At 43.6% G+C, this 18,547-nt stretch overlaps 1 protein-coding gene across 1 annotated transcript in view; it reads left to right on the top strand.

The window, feature by feature from the left end:
- wwox (WW domain containing oxidoreductase) overlaps nt 1–18,547 on the top strand; it is a 133,034-nt gene that overhangs the window by 37,651 nt on the left and 76,836 nt on the right. The window contains exons 7-8 of the mRNA XM_042225696.1: nt 3,691–3,876; nt 6,106–6,370. Coding sequence (XP_042081630.1) covers nt 3,691–3,876; nt 6,106–6,370 — 451 coding nt within the window. The remainder of the gene's footprint in view (nt 1–3,690; nt 3,877–6,105; nt 6,371–18,547) is intronic.

Here is an 18,547-nt window from a genome sequence, read left to right as displayed (position 1 = left end):
TGGACCTGGACAATCAAACAACATGGAGAATCTCCAGTGTGGAAAACACAGGAGAAGAGTTTAAAAATGATTTATTAATTAAAGTTATGGCAGCGTGCCCAACTAAAAAAAATGATGGCATTTCCTATTAGTTGCTCATACTTATTTTTAGTCTAAGAGCAGGAATAAATAAACAGTTAAGTTTAAAACTGTGGGGACTAAATAGCGTCTTTTATTTAGGACTAGCAACTATTTATCTCTTTTATTATGCCATACTGAAAGGACATCTAAAATGTTACTGATGGACACCATATGGGGAAGGCCCCAGGAGTGAGTGTGTCTATTTGTGTCGATTTGCTTGACATTGGTCGAACACACTTTATGGCACTTATTTTGTGGTGGTCAGCTTTTATAGCATGTGTCTTGCGTCCCGTGGCCGCTCGTACGGTTGCTATTTTGGGGTCATAATTTCTATCATCCATACGGCTCATCCACCCGCAGGTCTCTAGGCAGGGGAGTGTGTTTTTGTGTGTGCGCAGGGGGTGTTGGTGTCAAGGGAGCCCCTTGGGGAGAGGCCGGGCAGTCATCGCCCGTAGCAGCCCTGGGGCAGGTTATGGCCATCCAGGACACGTGTCTTGGGTCACAGCCAAACCTCACGGTGGCTTCCCTCACTCTGTGTCCTATAGTTCCCTCCCTGCGCTTACATATATCCCTCCCACCCACACTCAAGTTATGCTGGCCTCCTTTCAACTCCTCAGTCCTCTCACACTTTAGTTTTTTTGCATATCACTGTTTACAAATGTTTTATCTGCCTTAGTTTCTCTTTCTTTCCCGTTCTCTTGTGTCGTCTCTACGTCTGTGTCGTTCTCTCTCCACCTCAGTATTTTGGCAAGGTTGTATTTCTTCATTAGCCGTGCTGTTGGGGGGGGAGTGCGGGACTCCCAGGGGACGTCAGAGTACATTAATTCTCATCAGAAGGCGAACAGAGCAGAGTGGAGGCTGGGAGCTCTGAGCTGTGAATGGCACTGGGCAGCTGTCTGAGTCTACCACCACTCTATTACTGCACGTATGTCTTCAGGCATAACATGCACAGGAGCGGCAAACACAGCACGCACAAATATGTGCATACAGACATACGCGGGCACACACACACACACACACACTTGTAAACACACAGAGACAAACAGACACAAACACACACACATGCTCATACGCACATGCACAATAATGCTCCTGCAGCGTGTCATTGACAGGTGAAATGTAATCAGAGCCTTTTTCTTTTCCTTCTCTCGTTTCTCACTCTCTTGCTTTTAAGTGCTTTAGTCAGTGGCTTTCACGCTGCTTTGTGTTCCATTGACCCCGATTCTGCTTTAATTGCCTGTCCATTGAAATTAAATTACCTGGATATTGATATTGTTGAATGCGGCGCAGTTTCATTGGGATGTAATTGATGGAGGACGGCACTGACAGAAGGCCCTAATATAATTTCTACTGAACGGTCCGTAATTAACACGTGGAATTTGTTTTCACCTCTGATTTGTTTTTACTGAGTTCAGTTTTAATTTCAAGCATTTAAAATGTAATAGGGGATTTTTAAAAACTAAACAAACAAATGAATATAACTAAAAATTATATACAAACCAGACAACCTTCGTCCACAATTCTTCCATTCATTTATACTCTTGTAAGGGTTGGATTATTTTCTTGCTCCCTTATTATGTTCCTTCTGTAGTGCGAGTTTAAATGTGGGTCAAAATGAGTGGCGCTCTCATATCCACTGTATATGTGTTTGGAGCAAAGTGCATCGTTAACGACCAGCAGTACGAGCCAAGCTCACACAGGCAATCTCTTCCTGCTGGCCTACATTATCATAGAGGTCAGGGGTCATACCCAGGGGGGTTATTTAAAGTAAATATATAAACTGATGTCTCCCCGTTCGGTAGTTAACACCCTCGTTTGACCAGCGCTGAGATTGCACGGTGCACACAGTGTTGTGTGAGGTCTTAATGTGGACAGAGGGAATGTGGTGTGCAGCAGTAGGCCTATTAAAGACATTCATTAGACCTGCGCTTATGAGAGAGGGACTAACTGGTGGGCAGTCGAATTAACAGGCCTTTTACATTACAAGCAGACTCACCAGAGGCCCATCTGAGCTGCATGGGAGAAATCGCTGCACTGACCAGAGGAAAGTTGTTTATTTGTGGAGTTTTTTGATCACCAATTTGTGATGCTTTGTTTTTCTTTTGCCTTTACAGGTCATAACATGCAATGCTAAAGAGGTGTAAGTGCCGTAAGCGTTAGTTTAAATCAACAGCTGCAGTGAAAGGTTGAGGAGGTCGGGCTTTGTGTCTGTGATATTACTGCCCCTAGCCACTAAATTAGGGATGGAGCCAAGAGGTTTGCACACTGTTACTGTACTTCACACTCTATTAGACATGTGAACACTGGGGCAAAAACAACCAGTCTTTTTTTTTTTTTTGCCTACTTTTAAGCTTAGAGCGATTTCTGAGCAAATTTCTGAGCATTACAGCAACTTTTACTCTCCTATCTCGTGTTATCAGGATTAAACTCAGGTCGCAGAGGTTGTTTATTTACAAATGTTCTTTTAATTAAGTGAGTCTTCCTCAATTGTTTTATTTTGGGCGAAAATGTAAATATCTCACATTCCTAGTGTGTGCGTTGCCGATAAAGCGCTGAGGTCGGCGTTCTTTAAGTTGACTTGTGCCTAGGTTGGTGCTCTTTAATGAACCTTGTGTGTTCAGAGGCCTGAAGGTGATCGTACAGTACACTACTATGTAATAGCATGGGATGGCTCATTATAGCAAGGCATAACAATTCACACATTAATTTTCCAGCATCCAGTTTTTAATTAATCCAGTAGGCAGTCTTAAACACAGGGTACACAAATTGCCTTCGGCCTCATAATTAATTCTAATGGAAGAAATTAAAAATTGGTGGGGTGTGTTTGGATTGTTCGACTGTGTTACTGTGGTTTTGAGCTCGCTGGAGCGACGCTGTCACCGACAAGGATCTCTCGCTGCCCTGACCAATCCAGCAATCTCCTTCCCTTTCCGTGTGAGCGGGAAGCGTTGCTCAGTCGCCCACACGGATTCTGCAAGAATAAAAATGCTTTGCATGTCTCCGTCTCCTAAAACATATGCTTTCTCACTGGACCTTTTTAATAATGCCAGCTCCTTTTTTATTCCATGACTTAGCGCGTGTTTTTTCTTTGATCTGTTTTCTTTTGCTTGGCCTTTCTGAGTCGATGTGTTGGTAGGTTTGGTTACTCAAAGTGCTTCCACAGAGCCAGTATCAACATCCATTACTTTCACCACCCCTGTGTGTTGAAACTGTTTGAGATTGCTTTTCATTGTGGTGTTGCTCTTGGATCCCAGCCAGCTGTATTCGGTATCTACAGTAGCTGTGTAGCCATTGGGAGTTGCACTGGAAACCTCTGTATCATATCAGCATTACTGATGCTCTGTCTCTGGAGACCTCTAAAGTCTACCGCACTTTGGAATAAGAAACCCCGTTTCCTCTCTCTGCTTTCATTTTTCTCTAATTCTCCTCTTTTAAAAAAAAACTCCTCCCTCTGTCTCTCATTACATCTTCTTCATCCTGATATGGTAGGAAATCTTTTTCTTTGGCCGTTTGTTTTCACTTCACAATCAGTCAAACACGTTTTGTTTTTCTGTTTTCTTCCTCCCATAGGCCGCTGCACATTCTGGTGTGTAACGCAGCAGTGTGCACTCAGCCCTATATGCTGACTGAAGACAACCTGGAGTCCACCTTCCAGATCTGCCATCTGGGTCACTTCCTGCTAGTGCAATGTCTACAAGACGTGCTGCGTCGTTCAGCCCCAGCACGCGTCGTGGTGGTTTCCTCTGAGTCACATAGGTAAAGAAAGGGAAGATTGACTAGTTTTGTGTTAGTGAGTATAAATATGTTTGATTGTTTGTCGAGAGGTTGCTGCCTGTATCAGTGAGGTCTTTCCATATTAAAGTCACGCTGATAATTGCCCAGAACTAGCCTGTCTAGTCTTCAGGAGTTCATCGCCAGTCGTGCACTTAAAGCCGCTGCACTGGCTAGTTTTCCCGACGAGTTGACAGATAAGACTTTATGCGTATTGTCAAACATGACAGCCTCACTCACTCAAACTCATTCCTTTCCGCATGCTGTCACTGTGAATTAAACGTATCATCAGCATGATGGATGGCCTTATCAGCTAAAATTTACTTTGATCAAGTATCTGCTCTTTTATGTCTGACCCCCCTGACTCAGCCCTTTCCTCCATTTTTTTTTTCTCAAGGAACTCCAAAGGCTCAAGTTTTTCTGTTATGCAGCAGACAAGCGCAGAGTCTTGCAGTAATCTGTAAGCCCAGACCCTGAGCCATGTATTTTAGAGCCAGTCCCTGTCTGTGTGCAGCATTGATCGTGGCTTCAGTCAGTCAGACGGCCAAGCAGTGATTGATTGGAGCTCGGCAGAGTGACCTGAGACAACGCGAACATACGCAGAGTTATTCTAGCAGATCAAACAGCAGCACTATTACAGGGGCCCTCATATGAGTTATGTTATACAGGCTGCCATGCATGATTGGGCAGGAGCAGCAGAGGGGATGGTTTGACACTCAGATTCACTTGGGGTCACTTTGCTATTACAAGCTGTAGGAAAAGTCGGAGGAAGACGGAGTAGGAAAAGCTCATGGAAGGAAAGGTTGCCGTGAAGGGAATATTGACATGTGATTGACGCAAAACTTGCTAAAGCAGTAAGAAAAGTGGGTACAGGCAAGTTTTGATTGTGTAAAAACTGTCGGGTTAGAATAAGGAAGATGCGTACTATTTTTACGTATTTGCAGTGGTAAGAATGCACAGGTATTCTCCTTACTCTTCACCCTACAGTTTGCTCTCCTTTTCTGCCTCCCAAACACTGCCTCTCTCCTTCTGTCCTCAACAATCAGCAGTGGCTTTAACCCCTTCAAAGCAGGCTAAAGCAGAACCAGAGAGAGTCAGTTACACACTAACACAGACTAGAGAGAAGGAATAAAGGAGCAAAAGTAGACAATATCTCATATTGCATCTTCCATTCTGTCCACCTCATTCCAGACCTATATTACATCCACTGAAGTCCCTCCCTTTTTTGCTTGTGTTATTTTCACTTTCCGCTGATTTCATGTTTACTTACTTAGCCTCCCCTCACAGGCAGTGGGTGACCCATGACCTGGCAGTATATTGTATTCCCTAAGCCCCTTGTCCGCTTGGTAAAGCAGTGACCTGTAAGGGACAGGAATGGAAAAGATGGACGCAGGAGTAATGGCTGGACACTTTATCAGTTTCCACCACAGGGGCTTACTGTGGAATTGACCCAATACAGGTTTACTTTACTCTAGTACTACATCAGATCTGGTCAAACGAGAGATCATATCCTTAATGAAATTACCTCTGAAATATCTAAGCTGCATCTCAGAGACAGTAAACGACATGTTTGAAAACCAAAACCTCGACATTAATATCGCTGCGAGACCTCATTCAATTGTAACGAGGCACAGCTTCGGCTTGTCGTGCAAACAAATTTTGATTTACAAAAAAAAAAAGGCTTTAGCGTCGAGGCAATTGATTTATTAACCTCTACTTGCTGAAGTAGTTACGAAGTTGCAGCACATGAAATGAAAAGCCTGCAGATGTTGTAATTTAGCCAAGCAAGGATGTTGCGGAAGGCGACAGTAAACAAGAGGCAGCGAGCTTGTAAAATCACAACAAGGAAACCAGGTGACATTTTGATTGGTTGTTTTCTAATGACTGGATTAATATGTAGGATGTGTTCCGCTGGTTTGGAGCCTCATCCCGCGCCTCTCACACATACGTACACACACAGACGCATAAATACACAGTGTCGTTTTCGTGTATTGAGATTTTTGTGTGAGCGTGTAATAACACAACGAGTAGTGTAATGTTTAAGGGGCCTTGTCAAACATCTGGATTTTAACAGCTCTGTCGCAGGCAATTAAAGAACATCATGTCACGTCTTTGATTTGTATGCAGAAAGCGCCACACATCTGCCGGCGGAAAGCCTACGCGCAGGCCGAGGCAGACTCACACTAACTACTCTTAATGCAAACTATCTTTCAGGTTCACAGACCTCCTAGACTCATGTGGCAAAGTGGACCTGGCGCTGCTGTCCCCCTCAAAGAAGGACTATTGGTCCATGCTGGCTTACAACCGCGCCAAACTCTGCAACATCCTCTTCAGCAACGAGCTCCACCGGCGGCTTTCGCCTTACGGTGTCACCTCCAACGCATTGCATCCTGGGAACATGATGTACACCTCCATACACCGGAGCTGGTGGCTGATGACCTTTCTCTTCACGCTGGCCAGACCTTTCACAAAGTCTATGGTAAGCGAGAAAAGAAGCTTGGAGAAAGTGTTATATCACCTCACGAGTGCGCAGGCTGTAGCTCAGCCTGCCTGAAGGCTCGCTGAAACGCTCGACTGGTTAACATTTGACATTACTTTTCATTGCGCTGGAGTAATTCTGCAGCTAGTTATATTTTTCTAAATGCAAAGCCAGTCTGTGAATTTGTGACTCTCATATAGCGCTTACAGAGCCGGCGTATTTGTCTTGGCACATTTCTGGGAGAGAGGACAGGAACAGGATGGAGAGGGGTAGATCTGCTGAAGGCTCAGTCTGGGTTTAATAGATAGAGAGATATTTGTGGTTTGTTTTCCTCTTCTGCATGGCACTGTTTGTTTAACCCTGAAAGACAGTTTTCTATCCTCTCAGTACTCTATTCCAGAGAACTGCGACTATTATAGGCTGCTGTTAATGCCTAATCCCAGCCCTAGCTCCTATGCAGTTAAGTACTAAAATAAAAAAAAGTTCTGTGCCTAATACATTTTTACTGAATGTGGCAGCTCTTTGTTGTTGCAGTGATTTAAGTTTCCCCGACCAATCAGTATATTTTGGATGGGTATAGTTTTTGTGTGGGGTGCCATTGCAAGGCCACTGCTGTTTTACAGACACAAGCGCACAGTATAGGAGAACCTCTAGCATCTGTACCTGAGTTGTGGCTGATCTGAGAACTCCTACCCAGTTTTGGAAGGATGGCATTAAGGAAGGATTTTGAGTTTGGCTCAGCACTTTTGTGATACAGTGTCTTTTTTGGGGATTAGAGTAATGAAGCTGCCCAGCACTACTTCAGCTATACACACATGCATACAGCATCCGCTGTGGCATCTGGTTGGATCATAAGATATCGGACAACTTACAGCTAAACTCCCGTGAAGGGTTTAACCTTTACAGTGTGGCTCAGCCACCAACTGTTGTGAATGTGTAAGCATCTGCATGATTTGTATGTGTGGGAACGTTTTAATAGCACATGTGTGTGTGCGCACGAGATGATATAAGGTGCCTGAGGTTAACGTCCTCACACGCTTTAGATATGAACGATAAAATCCAGCACCGTGATTTATTTCAGTCCATATTGTGTCCTGTGCTCTCTAAGACTTTTCAATGGATAGCAGCACTCTACCCTTTAGGCTCCATAGCCTCCTAATATATGCTTTAGTTTGACTATTACATCTTTCCATTAGCTGTTCTTCATACTTTATCAATTTAGTGTTTGCACTGAAGTGAAAATGTGATGTTGAAAGGCAGCGTGGTGGAGTTTTAGTGAAGCGTTGTTCTGATCCATCATGTTTGACAGACGCAAGGCCTCGGGCCGTCATTTGTCTCTCCGCCATTTGACATAGGATGAGAGATGAGAGGAACGGCTCCTCAGCACCTTTTTGCAAAATGCCAGGCTGAATATTTCCTCAGTTTGACTTTTTCTGTCACCAAGCACTCTTTTGCGTCCCGTCTCTTTATTTTAGAATTATTTTTTTAATCACTTCGTCCCGTGTTTCATTCGTAAAAGCCAAAGTTTGTCCAGCATTCCTTCTAATCACATTATTTGGAATGCTACCCTAGTCTGGCTGATACGTCTGTGTATTTTTTCATGTATCTTAAGGAATGGGTGCTAACATTTTAGGAGCAAGCACACATAACCAATTAGCAGAGGGTTTTCTTTTTCTTTTTTTAAATTTTATATGTCATTAATTTAATGAAGTGTAGATGTTAGTAAATATTAAAGGACAAAGGTAGAGCTAGTAATTAAATTCTGGTGTGCTGACACAGCGATTAGCTAAAACTAATGTCTGATAAAGGCCACACGCAGACACACAGCCTTACGCACAGACTCACACAGATACACAGACGCACCCCCTAAGCTGAGCATTTGCTCTTATTTAAATCTGGGCTTGATAAGGCCCCTGAAAGTGTATCCTCTTTAAAATCCCACTCCTCACTCCTTCTGCCCCCACATTAAGGGCTTAATAAAACAGTGATATTATTTCAGTTATTGGTTGCAGGGATATGAAGATGCTATCGCTTTAATTGCTTGCGTACGCTTGCGGGATCCATGGAGATTGTTCTGGGATGCAAACATAAGCAGAATGTTGACTCCAAAAAACAATCACAAAGCCCCCATGTGTGTTCTTGCGCAAATAACCAGCCCCTCATTTAAAGCACAGGTTTGATTTATATGAGCACAGGTGGGGTAAAATAGAGCTTTTCAACACGAACAGACACACATTGACAAGCACACGCATGAATTCGCAACACAGAGACGGCTGGAACACCTGGAGCTACATGTGATCCCAAGTCATTAATTGACTGCTATTGTAAAGGTGATCAAATGTTATGTAGGGCTATATGTGCCGTGGTCGGTCATTTAATCACACCCATGTTTTCGCCCCTTATTAATTGTTTCCTGCTCTTTTATTTTATCTTTGAACTTGCACGCTTTTTTTGTGTCTTTTCTTGTTGCCGTACTTTGGTCACGTCTAATCAAAACATGTGTGACTTCCTCGCTTTTGCATTCCTTGTGTTGTGGTTTGAACTTAAGAGAAAGAAACTTCTCTATTAGCAGGGAGCCCCAGCCCACTCTGCTATTGATGCACAGAACTGATTCAATTTTGCTGAGTTGAGAAAGACATCTATAAAGAGCCATGACATTTTAATCAGCCAAACTATCTCTCACTAACATCATGTTCCCCTCCCTGTGCCTTGATCTACTTATCAGAGATTGTGCAACCAGGCCTGTAACTCCTGTTTCTTTAATTCAGCGTGTTTAGTGTGGGAGTTTTGCCTGTGTCCTTTGGTGTGATTATCAGCACCAAATGATCTGGCCTGAAGTTGTGTGTGTGTCTGTGTGTGTATATGTGTGTGTGACAGAGAGAGAGACCTAAGAGAGAGCGAGAGAGGCAAAAAAACATCTGCTATCAAGTGATTTAGTTAGAGCAATTTAATGCAGAAAAGTTTGATTGATGGTTGATTTATTTGATCAAACATTGTAGGATTTGTGGGTCTTTCTAGATTGTAGATGGTTTCCTTTGAATCTGAACTCTGGGCACACTTTTAAACAGGACATAATGAATTTCAGTGACTGTTGCAGTTATTAATTTGGCTGTAACCTTTGTGAAGTTGTCACCGTCCTGTCATGCTGGATCGCTGACCCTGTGACATTTTGTTGACTGACTGATTGCTCCCTCAAGATCGGTATACCCTCAGGCTCTGAGCAGCTGGGCTCAGCCTATACCCATCAAATATATACCTTAACTATAGGCAGAGACAGTGCTGAGCTGAATGGAGACCAGTGTGTGGGCAGTGGCTCCAGTACATCATCCACTATAATGGGTAAAGAGAGGGGAGGGGTGCTGTGGGCACAGGCCTAAGAGGCTCTACTGGTCCAATCAGACGCCTCGATTCTCCCAGAGGCCGGTTTCATCAGCGCTCACGCCTAGTCCCATGCTTCTTAGCGTTTTTGCATGATTATTTTACCCAAGATCCTGCCTCGGGCACCCAGCCACCTTTTTACATATGCACAAGCTGAACTTTTGACCAGGCACCAGCAGTCAGTGGTTCAGGCACGAGATGTGGGACTGGCGTTGCTTCCTTCTCAGCTGAGCCTTGCCTAATGTGACCAGGAGCTCAATCCTGCAGCTTGGGGGTTAACCCAAGAGACAAATCCTGCAAGAGAGACATCAGCATTACCATTTAGCAGACACACCGTAGAATGGCTGGTTGGTGCTATGTGTGAGTACAGCAGGCACTGTTACTTCGGTATCGGTTTCTCTCTTGCAGCCAGACATAAGGTCAGATGCTCCATCTCCTATCTGGTGTAGCCCAAAGAGGCGGGCAGCTTTGCTGTACACCTAGGAAGCCTGTGTGTATGTGTGTGTGCTGCTCAACCATGTGGAAAGAAAGAGGAGCAGAGGTCCCAATCTCCTCGCCCGCCCCCCCCCACCCTTCTTCACTGTGAGGTTAGATGAGCTGCCAGGCCGTTGTAATAGAGTCCTCTTGGATGATTAGGGGCTACACAGGAGGGGGTCAGCTCCAGCCTGACTGGAAACACTGTGTAGGTTTCTCTTTAGTGGGGTAGAGAGAATATTAGATATTGTGCCAACTGGCATGAGGTTCACACGCTGTCATGATTCAGATTTCCTTTAGAGGCCATGTTTTAGACCATTTTTGAAGAACTAGATATAATCAATGTGATATTCCTGCGAGACGTATCCTGCCGTGCTGCTGCACTATGTAGAGAGAGACATCAGCAGGCAGTGAGAAACAAGATGTGTTGGTGTGGCATGATAAAAGCATACAATCCTATTTGCCTGTATTGACATGTGTGTTCTGCCCAATCCTGTTACTGGGATTATTGGCCATGGAGATACCATTTCATTAAAGAAAACACACAAATGCTCAGGCACACACACACACACACACACACACACACACACAGGCACACACACACACGCACGCACAGTGGGTGCACAGAGATGGCCTGAGGCCTGGTTATGTGCTCCATTGCACAGGGAAACTGTGTAAATGGTTTATTGTGGATGAGTTGATGTGATGGAAAGCGTGTCTGGATCAATAAAGAACCAATCAAATGCTGACAGTCTGCTGCTGTATGCAGTCAGTCATTCACCCCTCATGCCTGCGTACAGTTATACAACATGAGTGTGAAGGAAGGATGAACAATATCCCTGTTGAAAACAGAAGAAGTTTAAGAAGAAAAGAAGTAATTTTTCAACAATGAAACAAACAAAAAAAAAGCTTAAGTCTGCAAAAGATTGTCACTTTTTTTTTTTTTTTGCGTGCATGAGTTCTGCATGTACCTCTTTCTAAGACGTGTTTCTGTGACTGGCTAAGATTTGTTTGTGAAGAAACATCATTTAAAGAATCAACCACATCCTCTGCTCCTCCAGCTCCAGACACCTCAGGGAGACCATTAGGACGGCTCCCCAGCTGGGGTTGTCTGAGTCGGGGCTGAGTCTGAGTTGGGGCTGGGCTAAATTACCCCAGAGCTACAGGTCAGAACCAGCTAGACCCTGACTGCCAAGGGACACTCTCTCTAATAGAAGGGATCAGAACAGGCCAAAGAGCCAGAAAGTGACCTGGCCAGAGAGACATCCTTACTCACTTACCCTCTACTCTTCCACATCGCCTCCTTCACCCTTGGTCTCTCATAGCTTTAGAGCTTCAGAGCTTTTCTCCTGTAACCCTCAGAGAGGAGAGATGTAACCTATCACCTCTTTTTCACTCATCCACTGGTACCGTTTTCCTGTTGCTGACCCTCACAACTTGACACACGCACACACACATGCACGAACCTCTCCCTCCCTTCTTTGTTGTCACACAGAGCTGATGGACTATTTTTCAAATTGATTTCAAAAATGTACATAAGCAGCCGATCCCCTAGCCCAGATTACCTATTGATTTTTAATATGAAAAGCTCATTATATAAGCAGGAACTGCAACACAAAAAGCTAGCCAACCTTTGCATAAATCCTTTAATTGAATTTCCAGAGCCCGTGGTTCTACATTTTTTAATTAAATCCATTTCTTTTTTTAAGGGTTGCTGTGTAATTTGCATGCTGTGAAGTGGGTGCTGTCCCAGATAAAGTGCCATTGATCCTTATTAAGGCTCACCTCTGGGCTCGCTGAAAACCAACCGCAGAAATTAAATGTGCTCATGGTGCATACACTTATTGCCCGCATGATAGGATTAGAGGCGGAGAGAGAGAGAGAGAGAGAGAGAAGGAGTGATGGGGCAAGAGGTGGTGCAGGAGGAGGGGGTGGGGGGCGTTATTATTAATAGTTGTTCATATTAATGTAATATTTCACCTGTCCTTCTGTGGGATGAGATTGTGAGGATGCTGTTTGTACTGTAAATACAGCTCTGTTTAGGTTTCATTCTGGTTTCTTTTCAAACGTGCTCGGGCCCGGCGGTCTCTGCCTGGGGTCGCTGTGAGTTCACCTGCTCTCCAGATTAAAGCAAAAAAAAAAAAAAATCTGCTTCTCTTTGTCTAACAAATACACGCATTGCAAACATGCAGATTTTGTTTTTATTTATTTTGTTTAAAACAATGAAACGAGGATGTGAGCATGTTTTAATTGAATCAATGATCATATTGCTCATTGATGCTTACTTAGAAGTAGAGGGCGTTCGACTAACTTTATAGGGATTAAATGATGCTTAATTTTCTTGTCTTTACCCCACTTAACATGTGTGCAGAGGTGCAGGTGTGAGTTTTCTTTTTTAAATACTGCATTTGTTCTGTGTGGTAGCTGGTAAGGCAGGCCTCCCCTTTCTTGTCTTCCCGTGCTGCTGTATGCAGACGGTGGAGTAAATCAATAGGGATTAACCTGTGACCTCAGTCACATACTTATAGCCCAGTCCTCGCTGCTCACACATCTCTCATCAGTTTCACTTAAACACTGCACCTCACTCAATAAGGCACCACACGCTAATTCATTTCAAAGATGGAGAGACCTCTCTTTTGCGATAATCGCACACACACACACGCACTCACACTCAAACACATATGCACATACTAAAAAGCTAAAGCACATGACCGAATAAACAAAAAAAAAATAAAAGCTAATCTAACAGGATGCAGCAAAGAAGAGTTTCGGATGACTAATACATCACATTAAAATATATTTTTTGATGTTTTCTATATGTATGCTGCATGTGCAATGAGGTAAAGGCTTCAGCTCATTATTATTTCTTTCATTATTGGGGAATCTGGTGATTATCCTTAAATCAACCGCATAGTCATACGGTCTATGAAATGGAAAAATGTAAATAAATAAAAGACTGAGATAAATCTGATGTCTTCAAATGTTTTGTGTTCTCCAGTCATCCGAAAAAAAAATTGCTATCTGGGAAGAAAGCCATGAAATATTCACGCTGAAGATTGAGCGACTGCTTGCTGTTAACTTAACTGATTTAGATATTTTCTAATTAGTTTTCTGCTATTTTGATTGATCAGCTGGTAAATATTATTTGAAAAAAATCAAAACATGATGTAAAAAAAAAATGGAAAAGGAAAAAAGTTAAGTTCAACTTGATTTGTATTAAATTTTTAAGTTAGAAGCACAACAAGGGATGTGCCTGGAAACAGCTGAGAATTTAAATGAAACTGTTTTATTAAATTTTTGGGTGAACTGACTCTTTAAATACTGGGTCTGCTGTTTTTCCTTAATATATAGACAGCTGTAAGAAAGGTGGACGGGGCTCACAGGGACTTAGTTCACTCTGTTAAATGTCCTTGAACGCAGTGGATATCCGGCATGTCTGACTTTGTTTTTTGTACAGCTACATACCTTCACACTCTTCTTTTCTCCGTCTTCCTCTTGAAACATTGACACCGGCTGACTGATTGGTCTGATGTCTGTCTGTCTGTGACAATGTGCGTGTTTGTGTGGCATGCATGTGTGCGCGTGTTGAGTGGTGCAGTGTCAGCAGTATGTGGTGCGAGTATTGACCCAGACCTGTCCTCTGCTCTGACTGGCTCTTGTCCCTAAGTTGTCATCTCTCTCTCTCTCTCTCTCTCTCTCTTGCATTCTCTTTCTTCCTGTCTGCCTTTTTGTTCTTTTCATAGTGGATCCCTTCATGGTTGATCTCCTCATGCATTGATCAGTGTTTTGTCACCTTTTTAGTCACTGCATTCAGTGTACCGACTAGTGTCAAGCAGGCTAATGCTATAAATGAGAAGTGTGGAAGATTGGGTAAAGCACAGAAGGAAGGAGCCTTTCTTCCGTGTCAGTCTTTTAGTTATTTTTTCACTGTTTCTAGTGTGGTCTCATTTTTTTTGCCCTCTTTTTCTCTGCAGAGTAGAAACAAACAGTATCTACTCACTCAGGTGTGTGAGGTGCTGGCCAAAAACGGGAGCTCTGATTTCCCCCAGATCATATCATGATCCACTCAGTCAGACTAACACAGCTCGGTTCCTTTTTTGTCCAAAAGGAACCAACCAACCATACATATTTACGCTCGCACACGTATAGAGGACATCCTAAATGCCTGTGGTTGGACGCCCTCCTCTCCCACCGTCGCCACCACCACACACTGAGGTTAGACCACTCTATATGCTATTGATTGCACTGCTGTTGCATGTTGTGCTCAATCACGAGTTCCATGCGTCTACCGTTGTCCTCTCCCACCTGGCCCATTAGATTAGGCTAATGCATTCAACCATTGATTAATCATTACACTCAGACCTAATCAGCCAATCGCCTACCTGGTTTGACTCTACTTGACCCGTGGACCCTGGCTCTCGTGTCATGTGGCCAGCTCTAACGTGTTAAAAGCACATGCAGCTCACAGCTCCATCTGATATGTATTATGTTAGGGTTATGGGAGGCGCGATTCAGATGGGTTCACTACCTGTATCATATTCAATACTGCGCATTTCCTAATCACATGCAACAGAGAGCTATAGATTGTATCATCGAGCACATTACTCTTGGAACACTGATCTCAAAAGTTAACACGAATGAGCTTGAAACAGTGCAAGCAAGTGTGAAAACACTCTTCAGTCCCTCCTTGCACTGCTACAACAGGCCTAACTATTGGTTTCTCTGGTGATATCATGCTGTTGCTGAGGGAATCACAAGCAGGCTTCCGTAGATTGGGCTTTTCCAGCGCATTGCACAGTGGTGCTGTTGGTTTGGGACCTGGAGAGTTTGGAGGCAGGGTCAATGCCTTGGGCTCTTTGTCGTTTTCCTCGAGCCCTTCCTCAACAGCTTTTGCAGGGCAGGTGTTGTGTTTGGGGAGGCTGCTGCTGTAGTAAGGGAGCACTGCTGCCTCGGGGGGAGGGGGGAAGTGGGGTTGTCGGGTCTGCTATGATGTGTAGTTTGCTGCACTGTGTCAAAGTAAAATCCATATGAATGCTAGAGTCCCAGGATTTCTCATCAAGAACTAGAGGGACAGGTTTACTTGCCGTCACTCGTCAGTGGGTTTAATGTTGTAGCTGCTCAGTATACTCCTCCTTAACCACTGAACATGTGTACTCTTTAGTTCGGTCTTATATTTTACTGTCTGTGGCATGCTGTTTTATACAGCTCTGACAGCTACTAGAGAAGCAAGTTATGCTGAAAATTAAGCTTTTTACACACAAAACAAATGATTAGTAAATAAAATGTGATAAATTGCCAGGATTAAATTGCTCAGCAGCATTCAGGTGGTTAAAGAGTACCCCGCTGATTTAGCATTGTACCTCTACAATATTTAAAGACCCACAGTAAAGACTCCCTTGGTGCCTATATTACCCAAAAAGAGTTTGCTCAGTTATACGGATGTTTTTACTCTCTTTGCTAATGTGGCCATGGGTCGCTAGGTTTAAACACAGACGAAGAGTGTTAGTATCTTTACAAAGCCTACACTTCATTCCCAACTGTTGAAACATCCACTAATATAAACTATAAAATCATAACCCTGACAGGGACACTTCTGCTGCACGTTGAGCACTTTTGAGACAGTATGGTGAGTAAATCTTTAAATACTTTCTTTTCAGTGTTTCAACTCTTACCTTATTTTGTGCACACTTCTCCCACCTCGTTTAGGTGTGACCAAGCCACACTTTGCAAATGCATACACAGTAAACTAAAGTGAGAAATTCTCTCTGTTGGCTCTATGCAGCCATCAGTTATTATTCTTTCACCTTGGCAAGTTGTTTGTAAGTAATCATACACTAAGTCCTCCTCTTTTTTCCACTCCCTTCCTCCTGTTTTGTGCTGTTTTCCTTCTTCCACACCCCTGTCTACAGTATTGAGTCAGTCAGTGAGGAATAGCTGTTTTAGGGACAGCCCTATTGATGTGTGTGTGCGTGCGTGCGTGCCTGTGCGTGTGGGATGTGAAGCACCGGGCTGAGTGATCGGGGATAGATGTCCTTATTGGATATGAGCTGGCTACTCCGTGGTTCTGCATTAAATTTGTATTGAATAGGAAATTAATGAATGGATAACTTTATTGATGTTTTGGTATTGAACATATAAACAAAATGTTCTTTTGAAGCATTGTGTGAGCGCTGCACCCCAGGGGGGAGGGAGTGGTCCCAGTTGTGCTTAAGAAAGAATAAGTCCATGTTAAGTCCATAGCGCATTGGAAAAGAGAGCAGATAGATCAATGGGAGCTTGCTGCTTGAGACACACTTTAATTGTGTTGTTTTCTTTCAGATTTCTGTCCTCCCACATCCATCTCAGTGCAGCGGTGACAGATTTGATATGTATTGCAGTCAGTGTCATGAAGACAGATATGAATTTATTGAACATTTTCAAAAAGGGATTTGTTCAGCTTTTATTTGTAAACCCATATGGACTAAAAGGGGGATGTAGTTATAGTGGAGTGTTTGACAAACGGACTGTTTCTTTATGTTTTCTGTAACTTTTTTTCTTTTTTGGTAAGTGCTCCGATGCCTTTTGGTGTAGCTTGAATCAATGCTGTGCTGCCGCAATCAAACACGTACAACTTCCTCAAAGTGGAGTCGGACTGATTCTTTTCCAGCGAGTTGGATGGGAACAGATCAAAGAGATGAGAGATGGCGAGTGGAGGAAACTTGTTTAATTAAAATGAAGTGATGAAGGGGGGCGGGGGATAGAGGGATGTTCTTTGATGCGTGCTGTGGATGCACCGTATACGTTATTCAGTTATATTACTCACGATTTTTGTTTAAGAGGTTCCAGCTGAGGGTGGGACGGTAGGAGGTGTTGCAGACGCAGGGAAAGAGGGAAGGAAGGGGCGAGCTTGATGAAGTTTCTGATTATCCAGCCTCCTCTGGCACAGGGAAGAATTACTGAATGCCATTTGGGTCAGTGCTCTTTATGGAACTACATTTATGAAATACATCTCTCCCCCTCTTTCTTTCACTCTTTCCACCTCTCCCTTTTTGTAACTCTCCCTTCCTCCCTCCCTCACTTCTAATTGGCGATGCAATAAAGGTGTGTGGGGTCAGTGGTTCTTCAAGGTGAGACTGCATGTGTGTCTCTCTCTCTTTCTCTGGTGTTCTTCTCCAGACACACAGGCAAGCGGCAGTCGTTCCTGCCGCTCCAATCTCACATTTTCTGCCGTGCTCACAGAAACTGAAGGCCTAAATCCACCGTCTGCACCTTAAATAACTTAACTAATGCCGCGCCACCTTTTCTCTGTAATAAATGGCCCTATCATTGGAGAGCTCCGTGCTTACCGCCCTGCCCTCTACTCTCAGCTCTGCTCTGCGTCCTTGTGCCAGCCTGGTAAGCCAGAGGGCACGCTGTGGGTGAATCAGAGACAGCTTCTCTGCCAACACACCCAGTGGGAGAGACCCTGCCAAGGGTGCCAAGGCCTCAAGAGAGGGAAAAAGGGGAAGATGAGAAGGTTTGATTTGGGAGGAGATGATTGAAGCGAATGGGGGAAGAAATGAGGTAAAAAGAAAAGAAACAGAACGACTGGTGGTGTGAAGTTTGAAGGAGAATATGCAGGATATGCGTCACAGAGGGATAACATAATAATTTTTTTGTTTTGAGGTCCTCACCATACTTGTGTATTTATTTGCTTTAAAGGTCCCAAACTATTGCAGCGCCACAAGTTCCACACAGGCTCTTTGTGAAGATTGCACTGACCCAGTACCATTTTAGGCCAGTAGGGGTCATTGTAGTTCAACTGACTGAGCAGAGAAGTCTGATCAGTGATTGTTGCATCTGCGGTTCATTTGCAAACGCAACTCTGCTGTCATGGGCTCTCATGCACATTTATTAAAAAACACATATATATTTATATTGTGCTGCACTTTCCGATAATAATCGGATGCCTTTTACTTGCGGTAATCTTTGCAGGTGATCTGGGGTCAGTACTGTTACTACTGACAGAGAGCTCAGTGCCTGTTTACATGAAAATACCAGAAATGAGGCATGCACCCCCAAAAAAACCAAGACACCACCTTCTGCTTCGCATGCCGATGCAGCCTAATTGATTCAGCGCTTGAGCTGGTAATTTAATGTCCAGGATGAGGAAGCCTCTGTGAAGTCTTTGCCTGCAGGTATTGTTGGAGACACCAGTGTTGAGAAATAATTGCAGAGTCACTTGTTTTCTTTCACCAGGGCTAAGAGGAAACAAAAATCCTGGTTTCTGTCTGCATGCAAATGAATATTTCTTAAAGTAAATTACACAGTTCTGTCTGCAGATAGTGTCTGAATGTAAAGACAATA

The sequence above is a fragment of the Haplochromis burtoni genome, unplaced genomic scaffold (assembly GCF_018398535.1).
Source record: "Haplochromis burtoni strain Fernald_Lab_line unplaced genomic scaffold, NCSU_Asbu1 Contig_179, whole genome shotgun sequence".
Taxonomy (NCBI): Eukaryota; Metazoa; Chordata; class Actinopteri; order Cichliformes; family Cichlidae; genus Haplochromis; species Haplochromis burtoni.
This window is presented reverse-complemented; position numbering and strand designations above follow the sequence as displayed.